The sequence below is a fragment of the Bos mutus genome, chromosome 3, assembly GCF_027580195.1.
Source record: "Bos mutus isolate GX-2022 chromosome 3, NWIPB_WYAK_1.1, whole genome shotgun sequence".
NCBI lineage: Eukaryota > Metazoa > Chordata > Mammalia > Artiodactyla > Bovidae > Bos > Bos mutus.
The window spans coordinates 28,242,889-28,268,706 of NC_091619.1; the positions used below are offsets into that span (position 1 = coordinate 28,242,889).

Below are 25,818 nucleotides of genomic sequence, written 5' to 3' on the forward strand. Positions count from 1 at the left end.
GCTGGAATCAAGATTGCCGGGAGAAATATCAATAACCTCAGATATGCACATGACACCACCCTTATGGCAGAAAGTGAGAGGAACTAAAAAAACCTCTTGATGAAAGTGAAAGAGGAGAGTGAAAAAGGTGGCTTAAAGCTCAACATTCAGAAAACGAAGATCATGGCATCTCGTCCCATCATTTCATGGCAAATAGATGGGGAAACAGTGGCAGACTTTATTTTTTGGGGCTCCAAAATCACTGCAGATGGTGACTGCAGCCATGAAATTTAAAGACACTTACTCCTTGGAAGGAAAGTTATGACCAGCCCAGATAGCATATTCAAAAGCAGAGACATTACTTTGCCAACAAAGGTCCATCTAGTCAAGGCTATGGTTTTTCCAGTGGTCATGTATGGATGTGAGAGTTGGACTGTGAAGAAAGCTGAGTGCCGAAGAATTGATGCTTTTGAACTGTGGTGTTGGAGAAGACTCTTGAGAGTCCCTTGGACTGCAAGGAGATCCAACCAGTCCAATCTGAAGGAGATCAGTCCTGGGTGTTCATTGGAAGGAGTGATGCTAAAGCTGAAACTCCAATACTTTGGCCACCTCATGCAAAGAGTTGACTCATTGGAAAAGACCCTGATGCTGGGAGGGATTGGGGGCCAGAGGAGAAGGGGACAACAGAGGATGAGATGGCTGGATGGCATCACCGACTCAATGGCCATGAGTTTGGGTGAACTCCGGGAGTTGGTGATGGACAGGGAGGCCTGGCGTGCTGCAATTCATGGGGTCGCAAAGAGTTGGACACAACGGAGTGACTGAACTGAACTGAAAGGGAAATACAGGTTACTATGTAGCTCAGTTGGTAAAGAATCTGACTGCAATGCAGGAGACCCAGGTTTGATTCCTGGGACCAGAAGATCCCCTGGAGAAGGAAATGGCAAGCCATTCCAGTATTCTTGCCTGGAGAATTCCATGGACAAAGGAGCTTGGCAAGCTACAGTCCATGGGATCACAAGAGTCAGACACAACTTCACGACTAAACCACCACCATAGAGAAATACAGGTAATGTTGCAAAGGCATCTCCAGTAATAGGGGTTGGGGAGTACCTCTTGGATTAAAACACTTTGAACATCCCTGAGTGCAATTTTGGTTGCTCTATCTTAAGAACTGAAGTGGTTTGCCATTCCCTTCTTCAGTGGACCACATTCTGTCAGACCTCTCCATCATGACCCATCCGTCTTGGGTGGCCCCACACAGCATGGCTTAGTTTCACTGAGTTAGACAAGCTGTGGTCCGTGTGATCAGATTGGCTAGTTGTCTGTGATTGTGAGTGCAGAAGAATTGATGCTTTTGAACTGTGGTATTGGAGAAGAATCTTGAGAGTTCCTTGGACTGCAAGGAGATTCAACCAGTTCATCCTAAAGGAAATCAGTTCTGGGTGTTCATTGGAAGGACTAATGTTGAAGCTGAAACTCCCAATATTTTCGCCACCCGATGCGAAGAGCTGACTCATTTGAAAAGACTCTGATGTTGGGAAAGGTTGAGGGCAGGAGGAGAAGGGGATGACAGAGGATGAGATGGTTAGATGGCATTACCGACTCAACGGACATGAGTTTGGGTAAACTCTGGGAGTTGGTGATGGACAGGGAGGCCTGGTGTGCTGCGGTTCTGGGGTCGCAAAGAGTTGGACACGACTGAGCGAGTGAACTGAACTCAACTGATCTTAAGAATGATACAATTAAGATCACCATGTAATGTATTCTCCACTTTTTAAGAGTAAAAGGAGACCCTATTATTAATTATACTGGGACAGTAGGAATAAGGAGGATTAGTCCCTCACCACCCAAGGCATGCTGCTAAATCGCTTCAGTCGTGTCCGACTCTGTGTGACCCCATAGACAGCAGCCCATCAGGCCCCCCCGTCCCTGGGATTCTCCAGGCAAGAACACTGGAGTGGGTTGCCATTTCCTTCTCCAATGCATGAAAGTGAAAAGTGAAAGTGAAGTCGCTCAGTCGTGTCTGACTCTTAGCGACCCCATGGACTGCAGCCTACCAGGCTCCTCCGTCCATGGGATTTTCCAGGCAAGAGTACTGGAGTGGGGTGCCATTGCCTTCTCTGAACCAAGGCATACAGTCACCCATAATGCAAAGAGCTTTAGGGGAACAACACACTTTTGCAGAGAATCATTTTCAATTTCCTGAACCCCTCTACTTTGTTCTCCAAGGAAGAAAGAATGCCTTATTTGATAGGTGAGCTTTAGAGAATGAATTCAGTGTGTTTGGCTTGGGGCCTTCTGGGTCCTCTTGTGGCTTCTGATGCTAGCCTGCCTGCAGAGAGGGTGCTATCTGATCTTTTGCCATATCTGCCTTGTGGGAGGAGCCAAACAACTGAATACAGAGGCTGGAGAGTGAGTGCTTAAGTCTCCCTCTGGTAGGGGTGCAATATCAGTAAGCCCAATATAGGTGTGGCGCTAAAGCCATGTTCACTCATCAGATGGTATTCTAATCTCATCTTTGTTTCCTATGTCTTATTTCTCTATTGACTCCTCACTAATGAATGAAGATAGATTTTTTTCTTTTCTTTTTCTGGCCATGAGCCATGTGGGATCCCCACCTGCCACACCAGGGATTGAATGGTTGCCCTCTGCATTGGAAGTGTGGAGTCTTAACCACTGGACCACCGGGGAAGTCCTGAGGTAGAATTATTATGTTTTGCTTCCCCCAGAACCCTAAGGAGATTAAATATTATTTTCAAGAAGGATGCCCGAAGGATAGAGTGGCTTCTTTCCTTCTTTTCCTTCCTTTCTTTTCCTCCTCCTTTCCTTCCAAACATTTAAGTCTCAACTGAAGGGATAAATAGATAAGACAAAACTACTGCTCTTACAGAGTATAGGTATCTAGTAACAATGCAATGCCATAGGTGCTACAATAGAAACATGCTGTGCACAGAGGCAAGAACACCTAATCCTGACCTGGAAGAGAAAAACGGAGGAGGCTACAAAAATTATATGTTTGAGCTTAAAAGGATAAGCAGATATAAGCCAAGTGGACACAGGGAACAAGGTTGGTTCCTGGCATAAGAAATGAGCCTGTGGCAAAGATAGGGACTCTCTCTCCCGTGTGCATGCGTGCGCACTCTCTTTCTCTCTCTTTTTCTCCCTCCCCACGTACTCTTCCACTCTCTTCTCTTCGAGTCTTGGATTCTCCTGCTATCTTATAAATAAAATAGAGCTGTAACACTGATTTGCCTAAGAGCTGTAACACGGTTTGTGAAGGCTTTAATGTCCGTTGCTCCAAATCTTTGTTGTGACGAGACAAAGAACCAAGGAACATACACTCGAGTGACATCTATGGTGCCATGACTCGGGTTTAACCTGGCTGAAACAACCTCTACGTGGAAGAGGCCAAGCACAACAGGAGCCCAACTCAGCGAAGCTCCGGCGCTAGAAGCAGAAGGCGAAGAAACCCAGTGCAGGGGAAGGCCCATTGTGCTGGAAACTGGGACAGCGAAAAACGAACTCAGCAGAAAGCTCACGCGGCCCAGTCTCAGATTCCAGAAGACCTCAGGTTAAGGTCCTTGAGACAGAACTGCTGTTGGAAGCACAGGACACTCATATTGGAGTGAATTTCTGTTATTGCTGAGGAGGACTTAACCAAATCTATGCCTCAAACATTCCGATTTAAAACGGAGGAAGGCTGACCAAGCAGTAATTGAGTGGGAAGAAAAACAAAAAGAAAGAACAAAGAAAAGGAAGATGAAGACATGCAGATTTAATAACGCCAGGAATCAAAGGCCACTGGAGATACAGAATTCATGAGGGCATCTTGGTTCCAACCAATTGCATACTTGTGTGTGTGTTTGTGTGTGTATGTATGAAAGACTCTTACCAGCTTCCTGACCAATCTACAGCCGCTACTGCTAAATAAAAGAACTAAAAGTGTCACAAAAAAAAAAAAAAAAAAAAAAGAAATGGGCCTGTAGCAAAGATAAAAATATGTCATATTTATGGTATGAAAACACTTTGAGAAAGAAATAAAGAATACAGTTCAGTTACGAAAAATCTTTAATACTTTCCCAAGGAGTCTAGACTTTATTCTGTTGACAGTAGGGAGCCATTAACTAAAATGGCCATTAACCTGAGCAAGGGAGAGCTATGAAGGCAGTTATATTTTAGAAAGATTAATGGATAATGTAGCTAAACTTTTTTGATCATGTAGTCTTATCAATAAAAAAATCTGACCATGTACTTCCAAGAGACTTATATATTCATAGACATAGATATACTAATCTACTAACATATACATAATAAAGCATATACAAAATAGACATTTAAAAAGGAGATAAAGACTAAATAAACAATTATCCCAATTTCACCTCCATGTGGTTGAAAAGAGCTCTTATGAGGTGTATGAGAAGTGTCAGCTCCACCATTTTCTCACTGTTACCTTGGGCTTGCATATCTGTATTACCTTTAATCACCAGTGTCTTTATAGAAATCCTTTTAAGTCACATTTTAATTTTGTGTAAATTAAAAACTATGTAATATGGTCTATAAATCCACTTAAGTGTGCACAAGTAAACTGAAAAACTTTACAGGGCTCCTGACAAAAGCAAAGGAGTCGGCTTCATTCTTCCTTTAAGACTGAGGAGTGTATATGATAATCTGACAAAGAGAATGAAGTAGAATACCATTGCCAATCTGTATGTACAATAGTAGAGCATGATACTGACGTTTTCTTCCTGTACCCAAATAGTTGGAACGCCATCATTTATTTTACAGACCACTGGCATAAAAGATACATTGGAGGAGAACTGTAGGAAAAAAAGAGACCAGAATAATCCAAATGTGTGGTAGTTAGAGGAAAGGAGAGGATGATATTAAAAAGAAAAAAAAAAGCATGAATAGAGAATAGGGAGCATAGGGAGCTATATGAAAAAAGCAAACATAGCAAAATGATCATTATAATATATGTATTCACTGAAAAACTCAGTTTTTCTATATGTTGGAAAATTTTCATAATAATATATTGCCAAAATATAGAAAAAGGAAAGAGCAGCAGGGATTGGAAACTATATAGGGGACAGAGCAAGAGGAGAAGCAGCAGCAAATAGGACTCAAAGGATTTTGCCCAGATGATTATAAGGATGGTACCTAAGAGAGAAAGCAAAATGTGGGGACTGTGGGAGAAAGATGCTAAATTCAGTTTTAAATATGTTTATCTGAAGTGCCAGTAGGGCAATCAAAAAGAAAGTCTCAAAAGTAGTAGGAAATACAGAAACAGGATTCAGAACAGAGGACAACACTAGAGATTTAGACAAGGAGACTAGCTACAGTAAGTTGGTAGTTAAGGCTATGAAAATAAATACATTCTACAAGGGAAAATAGGAAAAGGCAGAGAACTGAACTGAAACCATCAGCTGGTAGGAAAATGAACAAAAGGGCAAAAGGGTTAGTCACTCAGTCATGTCCGACTCTTTGCAACCCAATGGACTGTAGCCAGCAGGTTCTTCCGTCCATGGAATTCTCCAGGCAAGGATACTGGAGTGGGTTGCCATTCCCTTCTCCAGGGGATCTTTCTGACCCAGGAATCAAACCTGGATCTCCTGCCTTGCAGGCAGATTTCTTTATCATCTAAGCCACCAGGGAAGCCCTAGAAAAAGAAAAGGAACGGAGCCTGGCAAAAGAGACATCCTGAAAAGACTAATACCACATTCATAATCTTTAAAAAGTCCAATTCTATAATATTACATATTCTAGATTACCTTCACAATGACTAATTTCACCTTAAGAAACTTACTGTGAAAAGCCTTAGGGAGGGACAAGGGAAGTATGTTATAAAAAGTTATTTTAAAAATTATTTGAGGTATAATTTGTATTCACCACAATTCACAGACCTTAAGTGCTCATGCAATGATTAAAATATCAATTTACGTGCTTGTTCAAGTACAAAGAATGAACTTCGGCAACTGCAGGTGCCTATATAACCATCACCCCAAACAAGATGGAAAGGATGTCCATCATTACAGAGAATATTTATTCCAATTCACCATTCTCCCCTCCTTCCCCATCATTTCCTGACTTCTATCAGTATAGATTAATTTTCATGTTCTTGGACTTTAAATAATGGATAATTGAGTACCCATTCTTTTGGATCTGGCTTCTTTCATTCAACATGTTTCTGAGGTTCATCCATGTTTTTGAATGTTATCGACAGCTTTTTCTTTGTATCGATGAGTAGTAGTTCATTGCATGAATAAACCACAAACTGTTTATCCATTATCCTGTTGAATATTTGGGATGTTTTGAGGTTGGAACTATTACGAATAAGGCTGTCATGATCATTCAGGTGAAGTCTTTGGGGGAATATTATTTTCATTTTTCTTGATATAACACCTCATAGGAAACTGCCAAAATTTCTCCAGTGTTTACATAATTTTACATTCCTACCAACATGTACAAATCCATATACTCTACAATCTCACCAAAGTTTGGTATTGTCAGTGTATTTGACTTTAGCCCTTCTAGGGTGTGTGAATAAATCACAGAGATGATTAATGATAAGCACATTTTTAATGCTTTTTTTTTTTTTTAAAAATTGAGGTATAGTTGATGTACATACCTTTTCATGCTCTTATTGGCTATTCTCTGTCTTTTGTAAACCATCTGTTCAAATTCTTTGGTCATTTTAAAAAGAAACTTAATTGAGGTATAATTTACACATCATATAAAACTCTTCTGTTTTAAAAAATGTACCATTCATTGACTTTAATAATTCACTGAGTTTTGCAGCTATCTACCACAATCCAGTTTTGGAAAATTCTCATGACCCCAATATGGTTCCTTGTGCTGCGTGCTCAGTCGCTCAGTCATATCCAACTCTTTGCGATCCCATGGACTGTAGCCCACCAGGCTCTGAGTCCATGAAATGTTTCAGGCAAGAATTTTGGAGTGAGTTGCCATTTCTTACTCCAAGGGATCTTCCTGACACAGGTATAGAACCTGAGTCTCTTGAGTTTCCTGCACTGGTCGGCAGATTCTTTACCACTGCACCATCCGGGAAGCCTATCCCTTGTGCTATTTACGATTAATCTCTATCCCCTTCCTTAGCCCTGGACAACCACTAATCTGCTTCGGCTCTATAGATTTGCCTATTATAGACATTTCATATGAATGAAGTCATGCAATAGCTAATCTTTTGTGTCTAGTTTCTTTCACTTGGCATAACATTTTTTGAGGTTCATTCATGTCATAGTATACATGGTATTTAATTTCTTTTTCTTGCTGAATAATATTCCATTCATTGTTTGATGGACAACTGAGTTGTTTCCACTTTTTAGCTATCAGGAATAGTGCCACTATAAAAATTTACATTCAAGTGCTTATGTGGACATACGTTTTCATTCCTTTTGGATAGATATCTAGGAGTGGAAATGTTAGGTGATATAGCAAATTTATATTTAACCCTTCAAGAAGCTGCCAAACTGTTCTTCAAAGCAGTTGTACTATTTTACATTCTGCCCAGCAATATGCAACAGTTATAGTTTTTCCTCCATCTTTGCTAATCTTAAAGTCCTGAAGATACCCTCCTGTATTTTATTCTAGAAGCTTTAGGCTTCTAGTTATTGTGACTAGATCACTGAGCCATCTGAAATTAATTTTTGTATATGGAGTAAAGGTATAGTTGAAGTTCATTTCTCCTTCTGAGGAGCCAGCTGTTTCAGCACCATTTGTTAGAGATTTTCCTCCCCTTGTTGAACTGACTTGGCACTTAGGCTGCAAATTAAGTGATCACATATGTGTGCATCTATTTCTGGATTCTCTTACCCTGTTCCACTGATCCATTTGTCTATCCTATGGATAGATAACACTCTTGATTACTGTAGCTTTATAGTAAGCCTTCAAACCTGGTAGCCTAAGTCCTTTATCTTTGTCCTTTTTCAAGACTGTTTGGCTAACTAAAGCCTTTGTACACTATTTCCATGTATATATATATATTTTAAAGTAACTTAATTTTTTAAACTTATTTTTGGCTGAGCTGGGTCTTTGCTGCTGCACAGGCTTTTCTCTAGTTGTGGACAGTGGGCCACTCTCTAGGTGCGATGTGCAGGCTTCTCACTGTGGTGGCTCCTTTTGAAGAGCACAGTCTCCAGGACGTGAGGGCTTCGGTAGTTGCAGCTCCTGGTCTCTAGAGCACAGGCTCAATAGTTGTGATGCATGGGCTTAGCTGCTCTGTGGCATCTTCCAGGATTAGGGATTGAACCTGTATCTCCTGCATTTGCAGGGAGATTCTTTACCACTAAGCCAGAGAAGCCTTTTCATATATATTTTAGAATCAGTTTGTCAGTTTCTTAAAAACAGACTTTTAGAATTTTGATTGGGATTGTACAGAACCTAGATATCAATTTAAGGAGAATGAACATCATTATTAATAATGTGTGTCATCCTATCTATATTGTATATCAATAAACACAATATATTGCATCAATTATTTTAGGTCTTCACTGATTTATTTCAGTGATGTTTTATAGCTTTTAGTGTAGAGGACTGCACATCCTTCAATAGATTTACTCTAAGGTATCCTTTTTTTATATAATTACAAATACATTTTAAACATTTCATTTTCTACTTATTCCTAGAAAAACTCTCATGCTGAAAAAATATGTATAAATTCTGCTTAAATTTTTTTCATAGATCAAAATTTAATCTTTAGGAGGACTATCTGAATCTCATCCTAATCCACCCATTTTTTTTTTAAACTAAGGTATAAAATTTCTGAGAGTCATACAAAAGGAATGCAAATTTTATTCATAAATGAATAAACTTTATATTCAAGAAGGCATAGCAAACATTTTGGTTGGGGTAAATTCTATACTTATTTGTAAGACCATACCATTAAACAGAACCTATAATATATAAGATACAAAGCATGATTATATATAAGATATATATTATATCTTATATATGATATTATTATATATCTTATATCTTATATATATATATAAGATATAAGCATTATTATTATAAAGATTCTCAGAGAAATAATTTTTCTTGTGTGGGGTGGAGGGTATATTAGAAACTCTCATTGAGTTTCTATTGCTGCTCTAAATGGCTAAGGATTATAGATACTGGCATATCTATCTTAGTGATACTTCATTAAATATATTTTTGAGGGAGTACCAGGCATTATGAGGTTACTCTGTGATTCAGAATGTACCTAACTTACTAAAAATTTTATTTAGAATTTTTAAAGTTTGTTTTAAAAACAAATGTCTAAAAAATGGCAAATTTATTTTTAATCAAGATTTTCTTTAAAGGATTTAATTGTATATTTCTCAAAAATCAAAGACTTATAAAAATAGATGCAATAACAAAATGACTAGAATCAGCTGAGAATGATTGATATCTCCCCACTGCTTATGGCCATATGCACATTGTGGTTTGTTTAGGGTTTTGGAAAATTCATTATCTAAGCAGGAGGAGCAAGAAGGGATAAAGAGAATAATATGGCATAAAAGGTTTCTAAATCTCTACCTCCATCTTCACAGTCTTCAGGGGCTTTGGCTTTCTTACAAAGACGAGGATCCAACCAGGTGGTTGTCTTGGTATTGTGGCTGTAGAACAAAGATTTCAATTAGAAACAGTAAAGTAAAGAGGGAGAAAAGTATTTCAAAAGCAAAGATAAAAAGTGAATAAAAGGTATATGATGTTTGAACACTTATCTCCTCTAGGCTTCATCTGTATACTTCTGATTCAATAGTCTTGTTGTTCTCAGACAATTACTTCAAAAGTCATAAAGGAAAGGTGATGCTAGAGGCACTAACTGAGAATGAAGGCTCTAAAGAAGGGATAAAATGCTAAGTGCATAATAACAGATGTTTATCTAAGCAATCAAAAATGTTTCAAAGGGTGGGCACATGGCCCCATACTGTGCTAAAAAGCTGCCCTTGAAAGGCCTGCTTTCTTGCCGGCTGAATTCCTTCCTCTTTCCAAAAAACACTATTTCTTAGGTGCCTGTGATGTGTGGGGATTGGGAATAAAGAGATGAACAATCAGATAGAGCCTCTTCCTTCACCAGGACTCACTAAAAATAAAAAGGTGAAATAATGTAAAAAGTTTTAAAGTATCTGTTTCTGTAACATGCAAGTAAAAATCACGGGTATCGTAAAACTCAACTCTACAAAACTAAATTTTCAACAGTGAAAGTGAAAGTCGCTGAGTCATGTCCGACTCTTTGTGACCCCATGAACTACACAGTCCGTGGAATTCTCCAGGCCAGAATACTGGAGTCGGGTAGCCTTTCCCTTCTCCAGGGGATCTTCCCAACCCAGGGATCAAACCCAGGTCTCCCACATAGCAGGGGGATTCTTTACCAGCTGAGCCACCAGGGAAGCCCAAGAATACAGGAGCGGGTAATCTGTCCCTTCTCCAGCGGATCTTCCCAACCCAGGAATTGAACCGGGTCTCTTGTATTGTAGGCGGATTCTTTACCAACTGAGCTATCAGGGAAGCCCTCTCAACAGTCTGGACCACATATTTAACAGGAAAAAAAAAAAAGAACAAAAAGATCCTCCTCGTCCCTTTTGAAGTAGGGCACAGATGCTTTCAAAGAGCGACGTCTGTTTCATTTCATTATAGGCCACAATCAGTTAGCTTCAGACCCAGGTCGCCATGCAGTAAATACTAATGCTAAAACAAAGCTATAATACTGCTGAGTAGACAGAGTTATAGTTTAAGTATCTGAAATATGAGGATATTAAAGAAAGAAAAATCCTGGAAGAAAATATATAGGAAGGCAATAAAACACAAATTAAAGCTCATCAAAGCAGAGGAAGAACAACAATGTGATCAAAGGAGAGATTAGCTCACTAATCTCTATGTTGACCACTTTTAGGAAATGAAGCCAGTGGTTTCAAGAAATGAATCACACCTCCTATGCTTTTCCTAACTCCTGAGCTACTTACAGAGCTACCTATGCAGTCACTTCCTACACATTGCCAGGTCAGATACTAGTTGGTAGACAGTGGAATACTTTTTTTGTATGCTGAATAATAGATAATCTAAGTAAGAGAAATCAAGATTGTCTGTGTTACCCATTCTGTCAAAGAGACAACTTCCCCAAAGCTAAACCAGTAAAATCAGTTTAAGCAAAATGAAAATGATCAGGATTCTAAAGTTGCCTATGAGCATGTAGATTGTTAGAGGAAAAAAAAAATCATGGACATATCTAGCTAAACCCATTTCAAAATGGCTACTTGAGAAAAGCTTAACTTTGGTTCCAAAGACCCAATCTTTGTATTGCTAAATCAGTAGATGGAGGTGACCTGCTAGGACTTTACTCATTATTCCCCAAAGTAAAGAAACACTCATGGGGTCTATTATACGCAAAACAAAATAGCTAAAGACTATAGACCTATATTAATAGTCTCTTTTTGCAAATTCATGATTTAACAGCAGCAGTAACACAGACCAATCACATTAGCTACAGCAAACAAGAGCTTTATCTAGCAGCACATAATATTCAATATATTCTAGATATTAACCCTTTATCAGATATATGGTATGCAAATATTTTCTATCTCATAGGTGGCTTTTTCACTCTGTTGATTGCTTCCCTTTGCTGCACAGAAGTTTAAAAGTTTGAAATAGTTCCACGTGTCTATTTTTGCTTTTGTTGCCTGTGCTCTGGTATCATGTCCAAGAAGGCCTTGCCAAATTCAATGTCATGGAGCTTTTCCCCTATGTCTTCTATTGCTTCAGATCTTACATTGAGGCCTTTAATACATTTTAATAATGATTACTGACAAAAACATTTCTTTTATAAATTCTCCCCTCTGCCCCCAGAAAGTACTAACTTACCTCTGTTTGCAGGATGAAATACTGTCAGATTCTATCTCATAATGTGCTTCTAAAGACATCCTAGCCTCTTTCAGTGACTCTACATTGTATTTGGGGGTTTAGTTTTAAAGTTAATATGAAAGTCAAAAATCTAAATTATCCTTAAAAAAAAAACCCTTAAATTGTCCACAGAGAAAAGCGTACCTGATTTTGTCCATTTTTGTATAATCCTGGTCATTAATGCCTATATAAATGTATAATGTAATCAATAAAGTACCACATATGGTAAAAAAAAAAAAAAAAAAAAAACACCGTACATAAACTATACATCTTTTAAACAATACAATCTCACTTGGTATAGTACAGTGCTCACTGTATGGGAAAGCTGTGGAATTTGGAACATATTGAGTCAACTGGTTTAAGTCTCCCACCTCTAATTCCTTTCTGAGTACATACATATTTTTTGAGTGTAATTCAGCCGCAGTATTTTAATTGTTATTTAACTGTTATAGTCTATTACCTTACTACATTCATATTCTACCTCTGGGCAAAGAACTTTAAAGAGAATTATATCTGCATGGCAACATAAAAATACTTCATGTTATATATTTGCATAATTATTTATAATATTTGTTCTCAGGTACAAATATAAAATCTTAGATTGATCAAATACATATGGTATCTTACAAACCAAAAAATGTACTTATATTAATAATGCTTTTTCATACAATAGTTTTATTTTTTGTGAATTTATATTGTACCAATTGCTCTGAGGATCAGTGATATTTTCCTCCTATATTATTTAACTATATCACCTGAATACATCAACCTCAAAATCTAGGTCTGAAAATATTTAGCTGAGATAATAAACACGGCCTCCTTCCAAACAATGATAATTTGTGAAATGCTCATTAAGGTGGACAATTCATCCAAAAGGTTTCAAAAACAAAAGGCAAAGCAAAATACCCTTTATTCCTTGCATTTTTCATTACTAGTGATAAATGTTTTTAATTCTATCTTCATAAAACTAGACATCAAACATATTATTTCTTTATCCATATCAAATAAAATGAAATATCATCCAGGGAAATAGATTAAGAATCAACTGTAATTTGTATGAAAAATATTTTTAAAGAAAGAAAAAAGAAATGGAAGTCTTGTAAAATTAGGTTACAAAAATGTAAAGGCAAGCCGCGCAGTGACAGGGCACATTGGAAAAGACACAAACATTCGCTTACTCAATGAAGTAGATCATCCCTGTATCAGTGTAGGCCATCTCCCAGTTTTTGGGCAGTGGTTCCAGATTTTCATCTCGCATCATATAATTTCTAAAGTCCATTGAACTGTTTGTTTGGTTGTAACTTGGGACGGTCTTTATCCAATCAGACGGCTCAGAATGCCTCTCTCTATTTTCTGCTATTCAAACAGAAGAGTGTGAAAAGGAGATAGAAGTTACACTCTCTTCAAACAGTCCTATTTCTAACAAAATGCCCAAATATATACTGCAAATTTCCTTGTCTGCTATGTCCATATTCTGCTATAACTGTTGAAAAAACAAATATACTGATTTTTTTTTCATTTGCTGCTGACATTAACTCTGTTCAGCACCTCTGAAGCTAGTCTGGGAAAGAAGCAAAAAATCAACACTAGAATCAATTCTGTATACACTAAATATATAAATATTATGTCAATATAATACATAAATAAATGTATCAATAAATATTATACTAACAAAAAAAATAACAAAACTAAAAAAACACTAAAAAGAAAACCATTACACTAACAATAATAGCCATAGCAGCACCTTTACACTTCATGGTCAGGCTCTATTTTAACTGCTTTATATATATTAACTCACAATCCTCATAGTAAACCTGTGCATATATATTATCACTACTGCCATTTCAAGATGAAGAAACTAAGGCCCAGGAAAGTTAAGTTCATTTAGGTTACACAGATAATAAACAGCAAAGCCAGGATTTGAATTTAAATGGCCCACAGCCTTAACTGCTGTATGTATCAAGCTGCCTTGTGCACATTTAACACAGGCCTTTAAAATAATACTGGCTTTTAAAAATTAAACTCAATAGACTTCCTGTTGTTGAATTTAATTGTCTCTTGGTGATATTAAAATCCTTTGAGAATCCCAAAGTTCACAATGTAGGTAAGAATACTAAAATTTGGTTACTCTCTACGGAGTTCACAATTAACATACTTAAAGATTGTTTCTAGAACTTAAAAGATAATATATCTGTAATAATTCCACACTGCAGGCAATGCCTCAGAATGAGATATCCTTAGAAGAGGCCCTAGATATAATTACGTGTCATCCTTATAGTACTTCCACTCCAATCATCCTTTATTCAACCAAGTTCTATAAAGCTTTAATCTTACTACTTACTACCTTTCCCTGTTTCTCAGCCCCATCCTTGCCCTACTTCAGTTCAGTTCAGTTCAGTCGCTCAGTCGTGTCCGACTCTTTGCGACCCCATGAATCGCAGCATGCCAGGCCTCCCTATCCATCACCAACTCCCGGAGTTCACCCAGACTCACGTCCATTGAGTCAGTGATGCCATCCAGCCCTCTCATCCTCTGTCGTCCCCTTCTCCTCCTGCCCCAAATCCCTCCCAGCATCAGAGTCTTTTCCAATGAGTCAAGTCTTTGCATGAGGTGGCCCAAGTACTGAAGTTTCAGCTTTAGCATCATTCCCTCCAAAGAAATCCCAGGGCTGATCTCCTTCAGAATGGACTGGTTGGATCTCCTTGCAGTCCAAGGGACTCTCAAGAGTCTTCTCCAACACCACAGTTCAAAAGTATCAATTCTTCGGCGCTCAGCCTTCTTCACAGTCCAACTCTCACATCCATACATGACCACAGGAAAAACCATAGTCTTGACTAGACGAACCCTTGTTGGCAAAGTAATGCCTCTGCTTTTGAATATGCTATCTAGGTTGGTCACAGTTTTCCTTCCAAGGAGTAAGCGTCTTTTAATTTCATGGCTGCAGTCACCATCTGCAGTGATTTTGGAGCCCCGAAAAATAAAGTCTGACACTGTTTCCACTGTTTCCCCATCTATTTCCCATGAAGTGATGAGACCAGATGCCATGATCTTCGTTTTCTGAATGTTGAGCTTTAAGCCACCTTTTTCACTCTCCTCTTTCACTTTCATCAAGAGGCTTTTGAGTTCCTCTTCACTTTCTGCCATAAGGGTGGTGTCATCTGCATATCTGAGGTTATTGGTATTTCTCCCAGCAATCTTGATTCCAGCATGTGCTTCTTCCAGCCCAGCGTTTCTCATGATGTACTCTGCATAGAAGTTAAATAAGCAGGGTGACAATATACAGCCTTGACGAACTCCTTTTCCTATTTGGAACCAGTCTGTTGTTCCATGTCCAGTTCTAACTGTTGCTTCCTGACCTGCATACAAATTTCTCAAAAGGCAGATCAGGTGGTCTGGTATTCCCATGTCTTTCAGAATTTTCCACAGTTTATTGTGATCCACACAGTCAAAGGCTTTGGCATAGTCAATAAAGCAGAAATAGATCCAACTTAAATTCAATGATCTACCATTATAATTGCTCCCTTGTAAAAAAAACTCCTGAGGCCTTTTGCCCTACCTTACTTTTATCATATTGCTTGACTTAACTATAATTCTATTTAAATCTTACTCTCCACCTACTTTTCACCAGTATAGGTAGCTGAACGCAGGTGATACTAACTAGTTCACTTTTAACTCATGATCACTAACTTCAAGAGGGCATTTAATGATGTATGACAACCATAGGACATTTCTTTAGTCCATTCACTCTGTCTCTCCTAGATAACTTTCATATCTTCCTTCTTAAATCTTCTGCCTTATCCCGAATTTCATTTGGTGACCCTGTTTCCTATTTCACTGAGAAAATACAAAAGGAAGAGAACTTCTACAAATTCCCACCATCATATATATCTACATAGTAACTGTGCCCATTTTACTCTAACTTCTGTTACTATGAAAGAACTCTGTGTGTCTAGCAGATATCCTCATCCCCTCTTGCCTACAGCAGTTCATTCTCCCTCTCTCATATATCACCAATCTTTCTTATCTAGTAGACCATATTCATCCACATAAAAACAAGGTATTTCTCCATTCTATGAAAAGAAATTAAACAATTCTTTCCCTGCTTCCCAGCAACCCCATTCCATCTCTCTCCTTTTTACACCACAGCTCCTTCAAAGAGTTTACCCTTGTTACCTCCACTTCCACTCTTCATTTGCCTCCGGAACTCCTCCAACAAGGCTTTTGATCTCTTGTCAATAAAACTGTTCTTATCAAGGTCACCACTTATCTCTACATAGCTACACCCAATGACCAATTCTCAGTGCCCATCTAGCTTGAGCTATCAGTAGCATCTGACATGAGGATCACTCTTTCTTGGAACATTCTCTTCTCCTGGCATCCAGGACATGACACTCTCCTGGTGTCCCTTCTATCTCACTGGCTCTTCTCAGTCTCCCTAATATCTGTATATTAGAGTGCTTTCCCAGGGTCCAGTCCTTGGACCTTTTCTCTTTCTACACTTCCTCTCTTGGTGATCTCACTCGGTGTCACTGTTATACAAGCTATATGCTGATGGTATCCAAATATGTATTTTCAGACCAGAAGACTGACTTTTAAATTCAATTTTAAACAAGACATTTCCGTTTGGAAGTCTAATGAACGTCTCAAATTTAAATACCCCAACCATAGCCCCCATTTCCAATGCAAACTGACTCCTCTTAAAACCTCTCATCTCAAAACATGCAACTCCATTCTTTCAAATACTCAAGTTAAAACCCTTGGAGTGGCCTTTTGAGGTAGGAGACAGTGGGCCTCTGGGCCAGACACCTAGTGCTGGTCAAGAGGAGTAAAACCACTCCTGAGGTCAAGGAAGACTTCCCTGTCTGCACATGCAAGGAAGCCTTGTTGGTGGTTGAAAAGGGAGGGGGCACCACCCCATAATAAGTGTAGACATGCACCCATAGGCTTCTGTGGTGGGATCCATCTTAGCAAAAATGCATCCTGGGAAGGGTCCATGGACCAGACAGGTGTGAAGAAGTAAACAAGATAATTGGCCAAATAGAAACAAAGACCCAGAAGGACTGCCCTATGAAAGTGATGTAAATCACATTTTTGCTCCTCCTCAGCCAGGACGCCAGCATTCCTCTCAAGGGGTGTATCTCTGCCTAGTTTCTGATTTACTGGGCTCCTCACTCAGGATACTGATACCCTTTCTCTCTGGATGTGTATTTATTTCTGTGTTAAATAAACTATTTTTCTGTGTGCTCTCATATACATTGTGCTATGTCTCTAATAATAAACTCTGTACCTGTTTTTACAGTTTTTGCCTCCTTGACACATTCTTGCTTTCCAAGAGGGGCAAGAGCCAAGGGCCTCTTTGCTTCTAGCCTCTAGCCCCTGGTGGTCTGGTGGTGAAGATTCCAAGTTTCCATCTAGGTTCAGTTCAGTTCAGTTGCTCAGTCGTGTCCGACTCTTTGTGACCCCATGAATCGAAGCATGCCAGGCCTCCCTGTCCATCATCAACTCCAGGAGTTCACTCAAACTCACATCCATCGAGTCAGTGATGCCATCCAGCCATCTCATCCTCTGTCATCTCCTTCTCCTCCTTCCCCCAATCCCTCCCAGCATTAGAGTCTTTTCCAATGAGTCAACTCTTCACATGAAGTGGCCAAAGTACTGGAGTTTCAGCTTTAGCATCATTTCTTCCAAAGAACACCCAGGGCTGATCTCCTTTAGAATGGACTGGTTGGATCTCCTTGCAGTCCAAGGGACTCTCAAGAGTCTTCTCCAACACCACAGTTCAAAAGCATCAATTCTTTGGTGCTCAGCTTTCTTCACAGTCCAACTCTCACATCCATACATGACCACTGGAAAAACCACAGCCTTGAATAGACAGACCTTTGTTGGCAAAGTAATGTCTCTGCTTTTGAATATGCTATCTAGGTTGGTCATAACTTTCCTTCCAAGGAGTAAGCATCTTTTAATTTCATGGCTGCAGTCACCATCTGCAGTGATTTTAGAGCCCCAAAAAATAAAGTCTGATACTGTTTCCACTGTTTCCCCATCCGTTTCCCATGAAGTGATGGGACCAGATGCCATGAACTTCGTTTTCTGAATGTTGAGCTTTAAGCCAACTTTTTCACTCTCCTCTTTCACTTTCATCAAGAGGCTTTTTACCCAGGTTTAATTCCTGGGCAGGGAACTAAGATCTCTCTTCAGGACCACTCACTGCTCTCCCTACGAGATTACTTTGACTACTCTCTCATACCTGATATCTAGTCTGTTGGCAAATGTTACTGACTCAATCCACTTCTTGGAGAAAGTGATGGCACCCCACTCCAGTACTCTTGCCTGGAAAATCCCATGGATGGAGGAGTCTGGTAGGCTGCAGTCCATGGGGTCACTAAGAGTCGGACATGACTCAGTGACTTCATGTTCACTTTTCACTTTCATGCATTGGAAAAGGAAATGGCAACCCACTCCAGTATTCTTGCCTGGAGAATCCCAGGGACGGGGGAGCCTGGCAGGCTGCTGTCTACGGGGTCACACAGAGTGGAACACGACTGAGGTGACTTAGCAGCAGCAGCAGCAATTCCCTTCTTACCTCTCATGCTTTCATTGAGTATACTGAAAGTCACTCAGTCGTGTCTGACTCTTTGCAACCCGATTAACTGTATAGTCCATGGAATTCTCTGAGCCAGAATACTGGAGTGGGTAGCTGTTCCCTTCTCCAGGGGATCTTTCCAACCCAGGGATCAAACCCAGGTCTCCTGCATTGCAGGCAGATTCTTTTACCAGCAGAGCTACCAGGGAAACCCTGAGTGTAAGTTGAGTATAAGTCGTCATTTTTCACTTAAGTTACTGTAATATCCTGCTAACTAATACCCTTGTATATACCCATGCCTTCCTACTCCCTTTTCTCCACACAGCAGCCAGAATGCGCCTGTTAAGTTAAAACCTGTTTTATCATGGTACTCTTCTACTTAATACCATGATGGTTTCTCATCTCAGAATAAAAAGCAAAATTCTTCCAGTGACCTATAAGATCCTATATGATACACATTTCCACCACTCCCACAGCCACCATTATTTAGGTCAACAACCGACCTCATTGTTACTATTATAGTCTATTCTCTTTCAGCACTCTGTCTGCCCCAACCACATATAATGTATTGTCTACATTGTATCCAACCACGTTAGTTTCCTTGCTCTTGTCTGAATAATCCAGGGATGCTCCCACCTCAGGGCATTTGTACAGTATAATTAATTCCCTCTGGCTGGAATGTTCTTCCTCAGGATATTTTGAGCTCACTCTCACACTTCTTTCAACATCCCCTTCTTGGTGATGTCTTCTCTGATACTCTATCTAAAACTGCAACTTTGACCATCGCTACTTTTTATCCTTCCCCTCCTTGGCTTTTTCTCTTTAGCACTATCTAACTTAACTACATGTTATTCATTTATGTTGGATAATTCTGCCTCTCCCACCAGAAGGTAAGGTTCATGAAGCCAGGGGATTTTGTCTGTTTTGCTCACTGCTTTATTTCCAGCTTTTGGAACAAAGCCTAGCACTTAGTAGTCTACCAGATGCTCAACAGATATTTGTTGAATGAATAATTTCAATAAAACATATGATTTATTCTCTATGTAGAGAAAGTGACAGAAATTAAAAGGTACCCCATGTATAAATCAATCTGGGAGGGAATTACATTCTTGGGATGTATATACTAGAGAAAAGTGGAAACAACTATATGAGCAATAATACTTTTCTGAATACAATTTCAAAAGACTGCATAAAGAAGTTCACTTAACAGCCAATAATTTGAAAATGTTGTTTCATATAACACTAACTCTTTGAAAAAATTTTATCATTATTATATAACATATGTCATCCTATTGGGGTATAGTAGCATTCTTGTGTTAATTCTCAACAAGATATAAAATAATATACATACTTGTATATAAAAATAAACCTCCATCTACTGCTTCCATCCCCAACAATTTTCTGATCTTTCAAGACAGGAATTCCAGTCCCCCAAAGCAATACAAAAAGCAAGTTTAAATAAAGTTAACAACTGTGGTTAGTACTTACTCAGAAAAGACCAAGGGCTTTCAGCCATGTCTTGTATTTACTTTTCCTTAAAATAGTCTGAATAGTTTCTGTTATAAAGAAATATATGTGGAAGAGTCTTATGGTACCTACACACAAGAGATGGAATACAAACTTCCTCCCACACCCTCTTGGATACATTTCCTTTAAATATTAATATCAAAGAGGCTGCAACCTCTAGTCTAACAACCGTCTTACATGACAAGCATAAACTACGGAACTCACAGATAGGTGTACCTCTAAGGGAACTGCAGGGCTCACAGAGAGGCTTTGCATTAGGAAGTTCAAAAAAAAAAAAAAGGCATTTTCTTTTCCTTCAAATTAAGAACATATAACTCCCATTTGGGGACAGAGTCATGGTTTCTAATTCCATGTCTTAAACATTGAAAAACGTCAACAGATGTAAATTTGTGGGAGAGCAAAGTTGACATCAACATCATAAGACTCTAGGATATGATGATTTTCCTTAACAACCCCTAAAGACTTAGATGTAAATTCACCTAAACCTTTTTAGACCTGCTTTCAGCAAAATATATTGCTGTAATTCATTGAGCATATATGTGACATAACAATGTAAGATGATACGACCATAAAATAGAACTCGCCCTCTGAAGGGGGACACAGCAATGAATGTAATACAAGGACAGATAATAGTAAATTTTAATAACTGATAAAGGAAAAAATCAGAATGCTTGGGGAAAATGATATGGTAATAGATTCTGCAAATCTGGAGTTATAATCAAATGCTTTGATTTATTGGTGATTGTGAAACTCACTTAGTTGTATCTGACTCTTTGCTGTAGCCTGCCAGGCTCCTCTGCCCATGGAAATCTCCAGGCAAGAATACTGGAGTGGGTTGCCATTTCCTTCTCCAGGGGATCTTCTCGACCAAAAGATTGAACCCACGTTTCCGACACTGCAAGTGGACTCTTTACCATCTGAGCCACCATTATATTTTTTTAAGGTTCTACTACATGCCAAGCATGGTTTATGGCTTAAGGAGTACAACAATGAACAAAAGAAGTAAAACTTCAATCCTTATGAAGCTTATATTCTAGAGTTTTGAATGAAATTATTACAATAAATAGCACTGAAATGAGTTCTGCTGTGATTAATGAGAAGTATAAAAATCTTCTAAGGAATCACTATGTTATTTAGGGATACTCAAAGGCAGAAGATTCTCTGTCATTAAATTTATATTGGTTTGGCATTTAATGAAAAATGTAACAGTCAAATTTGGAAATTTTCTTTGAGTGACTCAGAATTTAAACTCAAAATATTGCTAAAAACCTTTCAGATAACTTTTAACAGCATATTTCTAAATCTTTGTTTTCGTTGAAGGCTAGATCTTAAAACGTCTATATTTTGCTCCAATTCTGTAAAGTAGGACTTAGGTCAACAAGATTCCCATATTCAAGCATCAGAAATGAATCTCAAATCTTTTAAGCAGCGGGGTAATGGCATATATTAGTACTAATAGTTTATAACTGATTTACCAAAACCGCCACTTGGGACAACTAACTTCAGCTTACAAAATGGTCAACAGAGATACACGATTTCACACAAAAATTTAAAAAGAACTTAGAATCCCATCACTTGCTGTTCCTATGCTGTGGGAAAAATTTTACTACTTCCAATTCAGTGTCATATTAAAGTCAACCAGGAGTAACAGCCAGAAGTTGTCCATCTGTTTACAAACCTGCATTTCCACTGCCGTTAACAGCTTCCTTGTCTTCATCTTCTTCCTCTTCAGGAAGAGAGCTGTCCATTCTTTCCATCTTGCTGACAGATGTAGTCCGTTTTCTCTGGGACTCTGTGTCAAATTCATTATCAAAGAGGACCTGATCAACTGGATCTGCCTGGAAAGGGCTGGGCTCTGCTGGAGGCTTGGGAGTTCCATAGAAGTTTCCTGAGGACAAATAACAGCAGCTGAAAGCATTGAATGTTGAATTGAGAGTTAGAACAATATGGCTTACTGTGTCTCTGCCCTGTTATACTGAAGTTTCTGAACACCCACCATTGGCCAAAAGGAGCTGAAAGCACTTTTTCTTGGAAGAGGAGGAGATAGACCAGAAAGAACTAATTTCTCAAGTGCTCGTCACCATATATTACCTAACCTTATCTAACACTCTAAGACTATTTGTACTAAGGCCAGGAAGTTGACTTTACATATGTAGGTTATTTATTCCTACAGGGCTTGCTTTGCATGGGTTTTAAATTAGGGCCTAATTTGTGAATTTAAATGCATCAATGCTCTCGTGTAAGACTAATTGGCATAAAAAGTGGGAGTAAAGGAGGAGAAAACTAACTCAAATAATTTTGTTCTGATATGTAACATAATGAGTTATTTCAGTAAAATAAGGAAATATGCAGGCAAAGGATAAAGCTAAGCACCTACCAGCCTGTTCTGAAATGTAGGCTGCTTATGCAAACATAATTTTAAAAATTTTTTCTAAGCATTTTAATTATATTGTTTTATCTGAAAACTTATTGAACAAACAGAAACTTTATTAGCATAATTCAATATTTGCTTACTCTCAGGAAAGCAAGAAATACTTTAATATGTTGTTTTGAAAATCAGTCATTTTTACAGTAACAATGAACATTCCAGAATAGAATGAGAACAACTGAATACCTTCTCAGTTTACCATGTAGTCCCCAATAGGCAGCCACACATGATGGAAATCGTTCAGTGAGTCTAGCTATGTTAGCAGTTTGTGGCTCCTGCTAGCTCTGAGCTTATATCAACCACTCTGCTGATGTAACAGAAAGATAAACAAGGACAGGGAGTAAAATATTCATGCTCTTCTTTTATTAAAACAAAAAACAAAAAAAACTCCAAATTCCTTGGCTCCTAAGGAGATGATTACTCATATAAGGTAAATTAACAGGGTATAAAATGGATTACTTTTCTGAGATGAAGCAAAAGCATAAAAAGTTATTCACCATATCATGGAGGCAAAGTGCAAGTTGCTCAGTCGTGTCTGACTCTTTGTGACCCAATGACTATACAGTCCACGGAATTCTCCAGGCCAAAGTACTGGAGTGGGTAGCCTTTCCCTTCTCCAGGGATCTTCCCAACCCAGGGATCGAACCCAGGTCTCCTGCATTGCAGGCAGATTCCGCAGATTCCTTACCAGCTGAGCCACAAGCGAAGCCTAAGAATACTGGACTGGGTAGCCTATCCCAGGTCTCCCGCCACAAGGGAAGTCTAAGAATACTGGAGTGGGTAGCCTATCGCTCCTCCAGCAGATATTCCCAACCCAGGAACAAACCAGGGTCTCCTGCATTGCAGGCAGATTCTTTACCAACTGAGCTACCAGGGAACCACGGGAGGCAAATCTACAAAGTTTACCTTGTCGTGCATGCTTTGAGGGGGAAAGTATTAAGATAACTTCTTTGGAAATCTGACTTTGTGTGTGAATTGTCATTAAAATGCTCAAGACAAAACAATGAAATCAAACTAAAAATACTTTTCAACCACATCTTCCCTCTCTCAATTCAACTACTCCTTGGCTTCTTTGGAAGGAATGATGCTAAAGCTGAAACTCCAGTATTTTGGCCACCTCATGCCAAGAGTTGACTCACTGGAAAAGACTCTGATGCTGGGAGGGATTGGGGGCAGGAGAAGGGGACAACAGAGGATGAGATGGCTGGATGGCATCACTGACTCGATGGACATGAGTCTCAGTGAACTCCGGGAGTTGGTGATGGGACAGGGAGGCCTGGCGTGCTGCGATTCATTGGGTGGCAAAGAGTCGGACACGACTGAGCAACTGAACTGAACTGAACTTGGCTTCCAAATCTAGGTTTGAAATGGAGTTAATCCTATCATGCAAATGTATGCAAAGAGTAATTGTAAAACAGACTAAGGATCTCTGTAAACTTTTGGCCCATAAGTAAAGCAAGGGACAATGAAAAAGCCAGTTCACACTTCTCTGGGACAGAAGGCACAGAAATGCTTCAAACGGAGGTTTGGTTGGGGAATAGGATGCCCTAGGATCCCATTTTTCCCTTCATTATGTCCAACAGTCACACTACCAAGGAATCCGGATGTACCATGAGAAAGTTGAAAGTCCTTCCCCCCACTTTTCTAAGGATGGTAGTTTTACAGGAAATACTAAAAACACATTTTACTGTGTATTACATATTGTTAGTAACTCTTATCTAATTCTAGGTTTAACTTTTTTTCTAGAATGAAAACTATGAAAAAATTCAGGATATGATTGCTATATCCATAACACTGACAAGAATTTAGAACTTCATAATAAATTCTGGAAGTTGCCTTATTTTAAAAAATTATTGGCTTAGATGAAAAAAAGAAAGCTAACATTGCTTATAAGTAAATTAGATCTATTTTTCTTGAGTTGTTGGTAAATACAAGATTTCAGATACTGAAAGGTATAGAATTACAAAGTTTGTGAACCCCAACGATAGTTATTCACAAAAAAGCTTTTCATCTTTTTGAAGCTACTCTGGAGTTTTTTCTTTTTTCTCTTTCTTCTTTTCTGAAGTGTTTTCATTTTTACGATAGACCAACCATTAAATATTTTAAACCCATACAAAATCAAGGACAACAATGTTAGACTAGTTAGAAATTTATTTACACATACCCAGATACTAACTTGGTGCCAGATTCCTTTCAGGTCTTCCCTCTCCCCCTCCTTGATGACATACATATTCACTCATATATATATAATTCAAGTCCTAATTTCCTGTCTGTCCTTCCCATTCTCTCCTGAGTTACCCTAATGTTGGTATATGTCATTTCCTGGCATGTTATATACATCTAGGACATATGTATATGCATATATAACATATAAATGTGCTTAGTCGTTCAGTCGTGTCCAACTCTTTGTGACACCATGGACTGTAGCCTGCCAGGTTCCTATGTCAATGGGATTCTCCAGGCAAGAATAGTGGAGTGGGTTGCCACGCCCTCCTCCTGGGGATCTTCCTAAAACAGGGATAGAACCCAGGGCTCCTGCATTGTGGGTGGACTTTTTATCATCTGAGCCACAAGGGAAGCATAACATATAAATACTACTGTTTTAATAAAAGCTTCATGGAGTGTTTATAACATTTCATATCTTTTTTTCTAAACAGTATGCTGTCCATATTCTTTTGTAACATTCTTTTTGTACAACTGTATTTCTAAGACTTATTCCTATAGATACATGTAGATTCTAATCATCTATAACAGTCTATTTTTATAAACAAATTAAAATAAATTTTATTAATTCCCCTAATAAAAGACACTTTCGTTTCCTTATTGTTTCAAATAATGCTATAATGACTATTCTATGAAGACTTACAAGACCTTCTAGAATACCAAAAAAAGATGTCCTTTTCATCACAGGGGACTGGAATGCAAAAGTAGGAAATCAAGAGATACCTGGAGTAACAGGCAAATTTGCCCTTGGAGTACAAAATGAAGCAGGGCAAAAGCTAACAGAGTTTAGCCAAGAGAACGCACTAGTCATAGCAAACACCCTCTTTCAACACAAGAGAAGACTCTATACATGGACATCACCAGATGGTCAATACTAAAATAAGATTGATTATATTCTTTGCAGCTGAAGATGGAGAAGCTCTATACAGTCAGTAAAAACAAGACTTGGAGCTGACTGTGGCTCAGATCATGAACTGCTTATTGCAAAAATCAGACAAGAAAGCAGGGAAAACCACTAGATTATTCAGGTATGACCTAAATCAAAACCCTTATTATTCAGTGGAAGTGACAAATAGATTCAAAGGATAAGATCTGATAGACAGACTGCCTGAAGAACTATGGACAGTGGTTTGTGACATTGTACAAGAGGGAGTGATCAAGATCATCCCTAAGA

The 25,818-nt window shown here is 38.7% G+C and overlaps 1 protein-coding gene across 4 annotated transcripts in view; it reads right to left on the bottom strand.

Annotated features, from left to right (window-relative positions):
* MAGI3 (membrane associated guanylate kinase, WW and PDZ domain containing 3) overlaps positions 1–25,818 on the bottom strand; it is a 262,766-nt gene that overhangs the window by 67,156 nt on the left and 169,792 nt on the right. For 2 of the 4 annotated variants that reach the window (XM_005887097.3, XM_005887098.2), the window contains exons 4-6: positions 21,672–21,881; positions 13,062–13,236; positions 9,520–9,599 (exon numbers count right to left, since the gene is read on the bottom strand). In XM_005887097.3, coding sequence (XP_005887159.2) covers positions 9,520–9,599; positions 13,062–13,236; positions 21,672–21,881 — 465 coding nt within the window. Of the gene's footprint in view, positions 1–9,519; positions 9,600–13,061; positions 13,240–21,671; positions 21,882–25,818 lie in introns of all 4 variants that reach the window. The other 2 variants (XM_070367458.1, XM_070367459.1) reach the window with 1 other exon arrangement.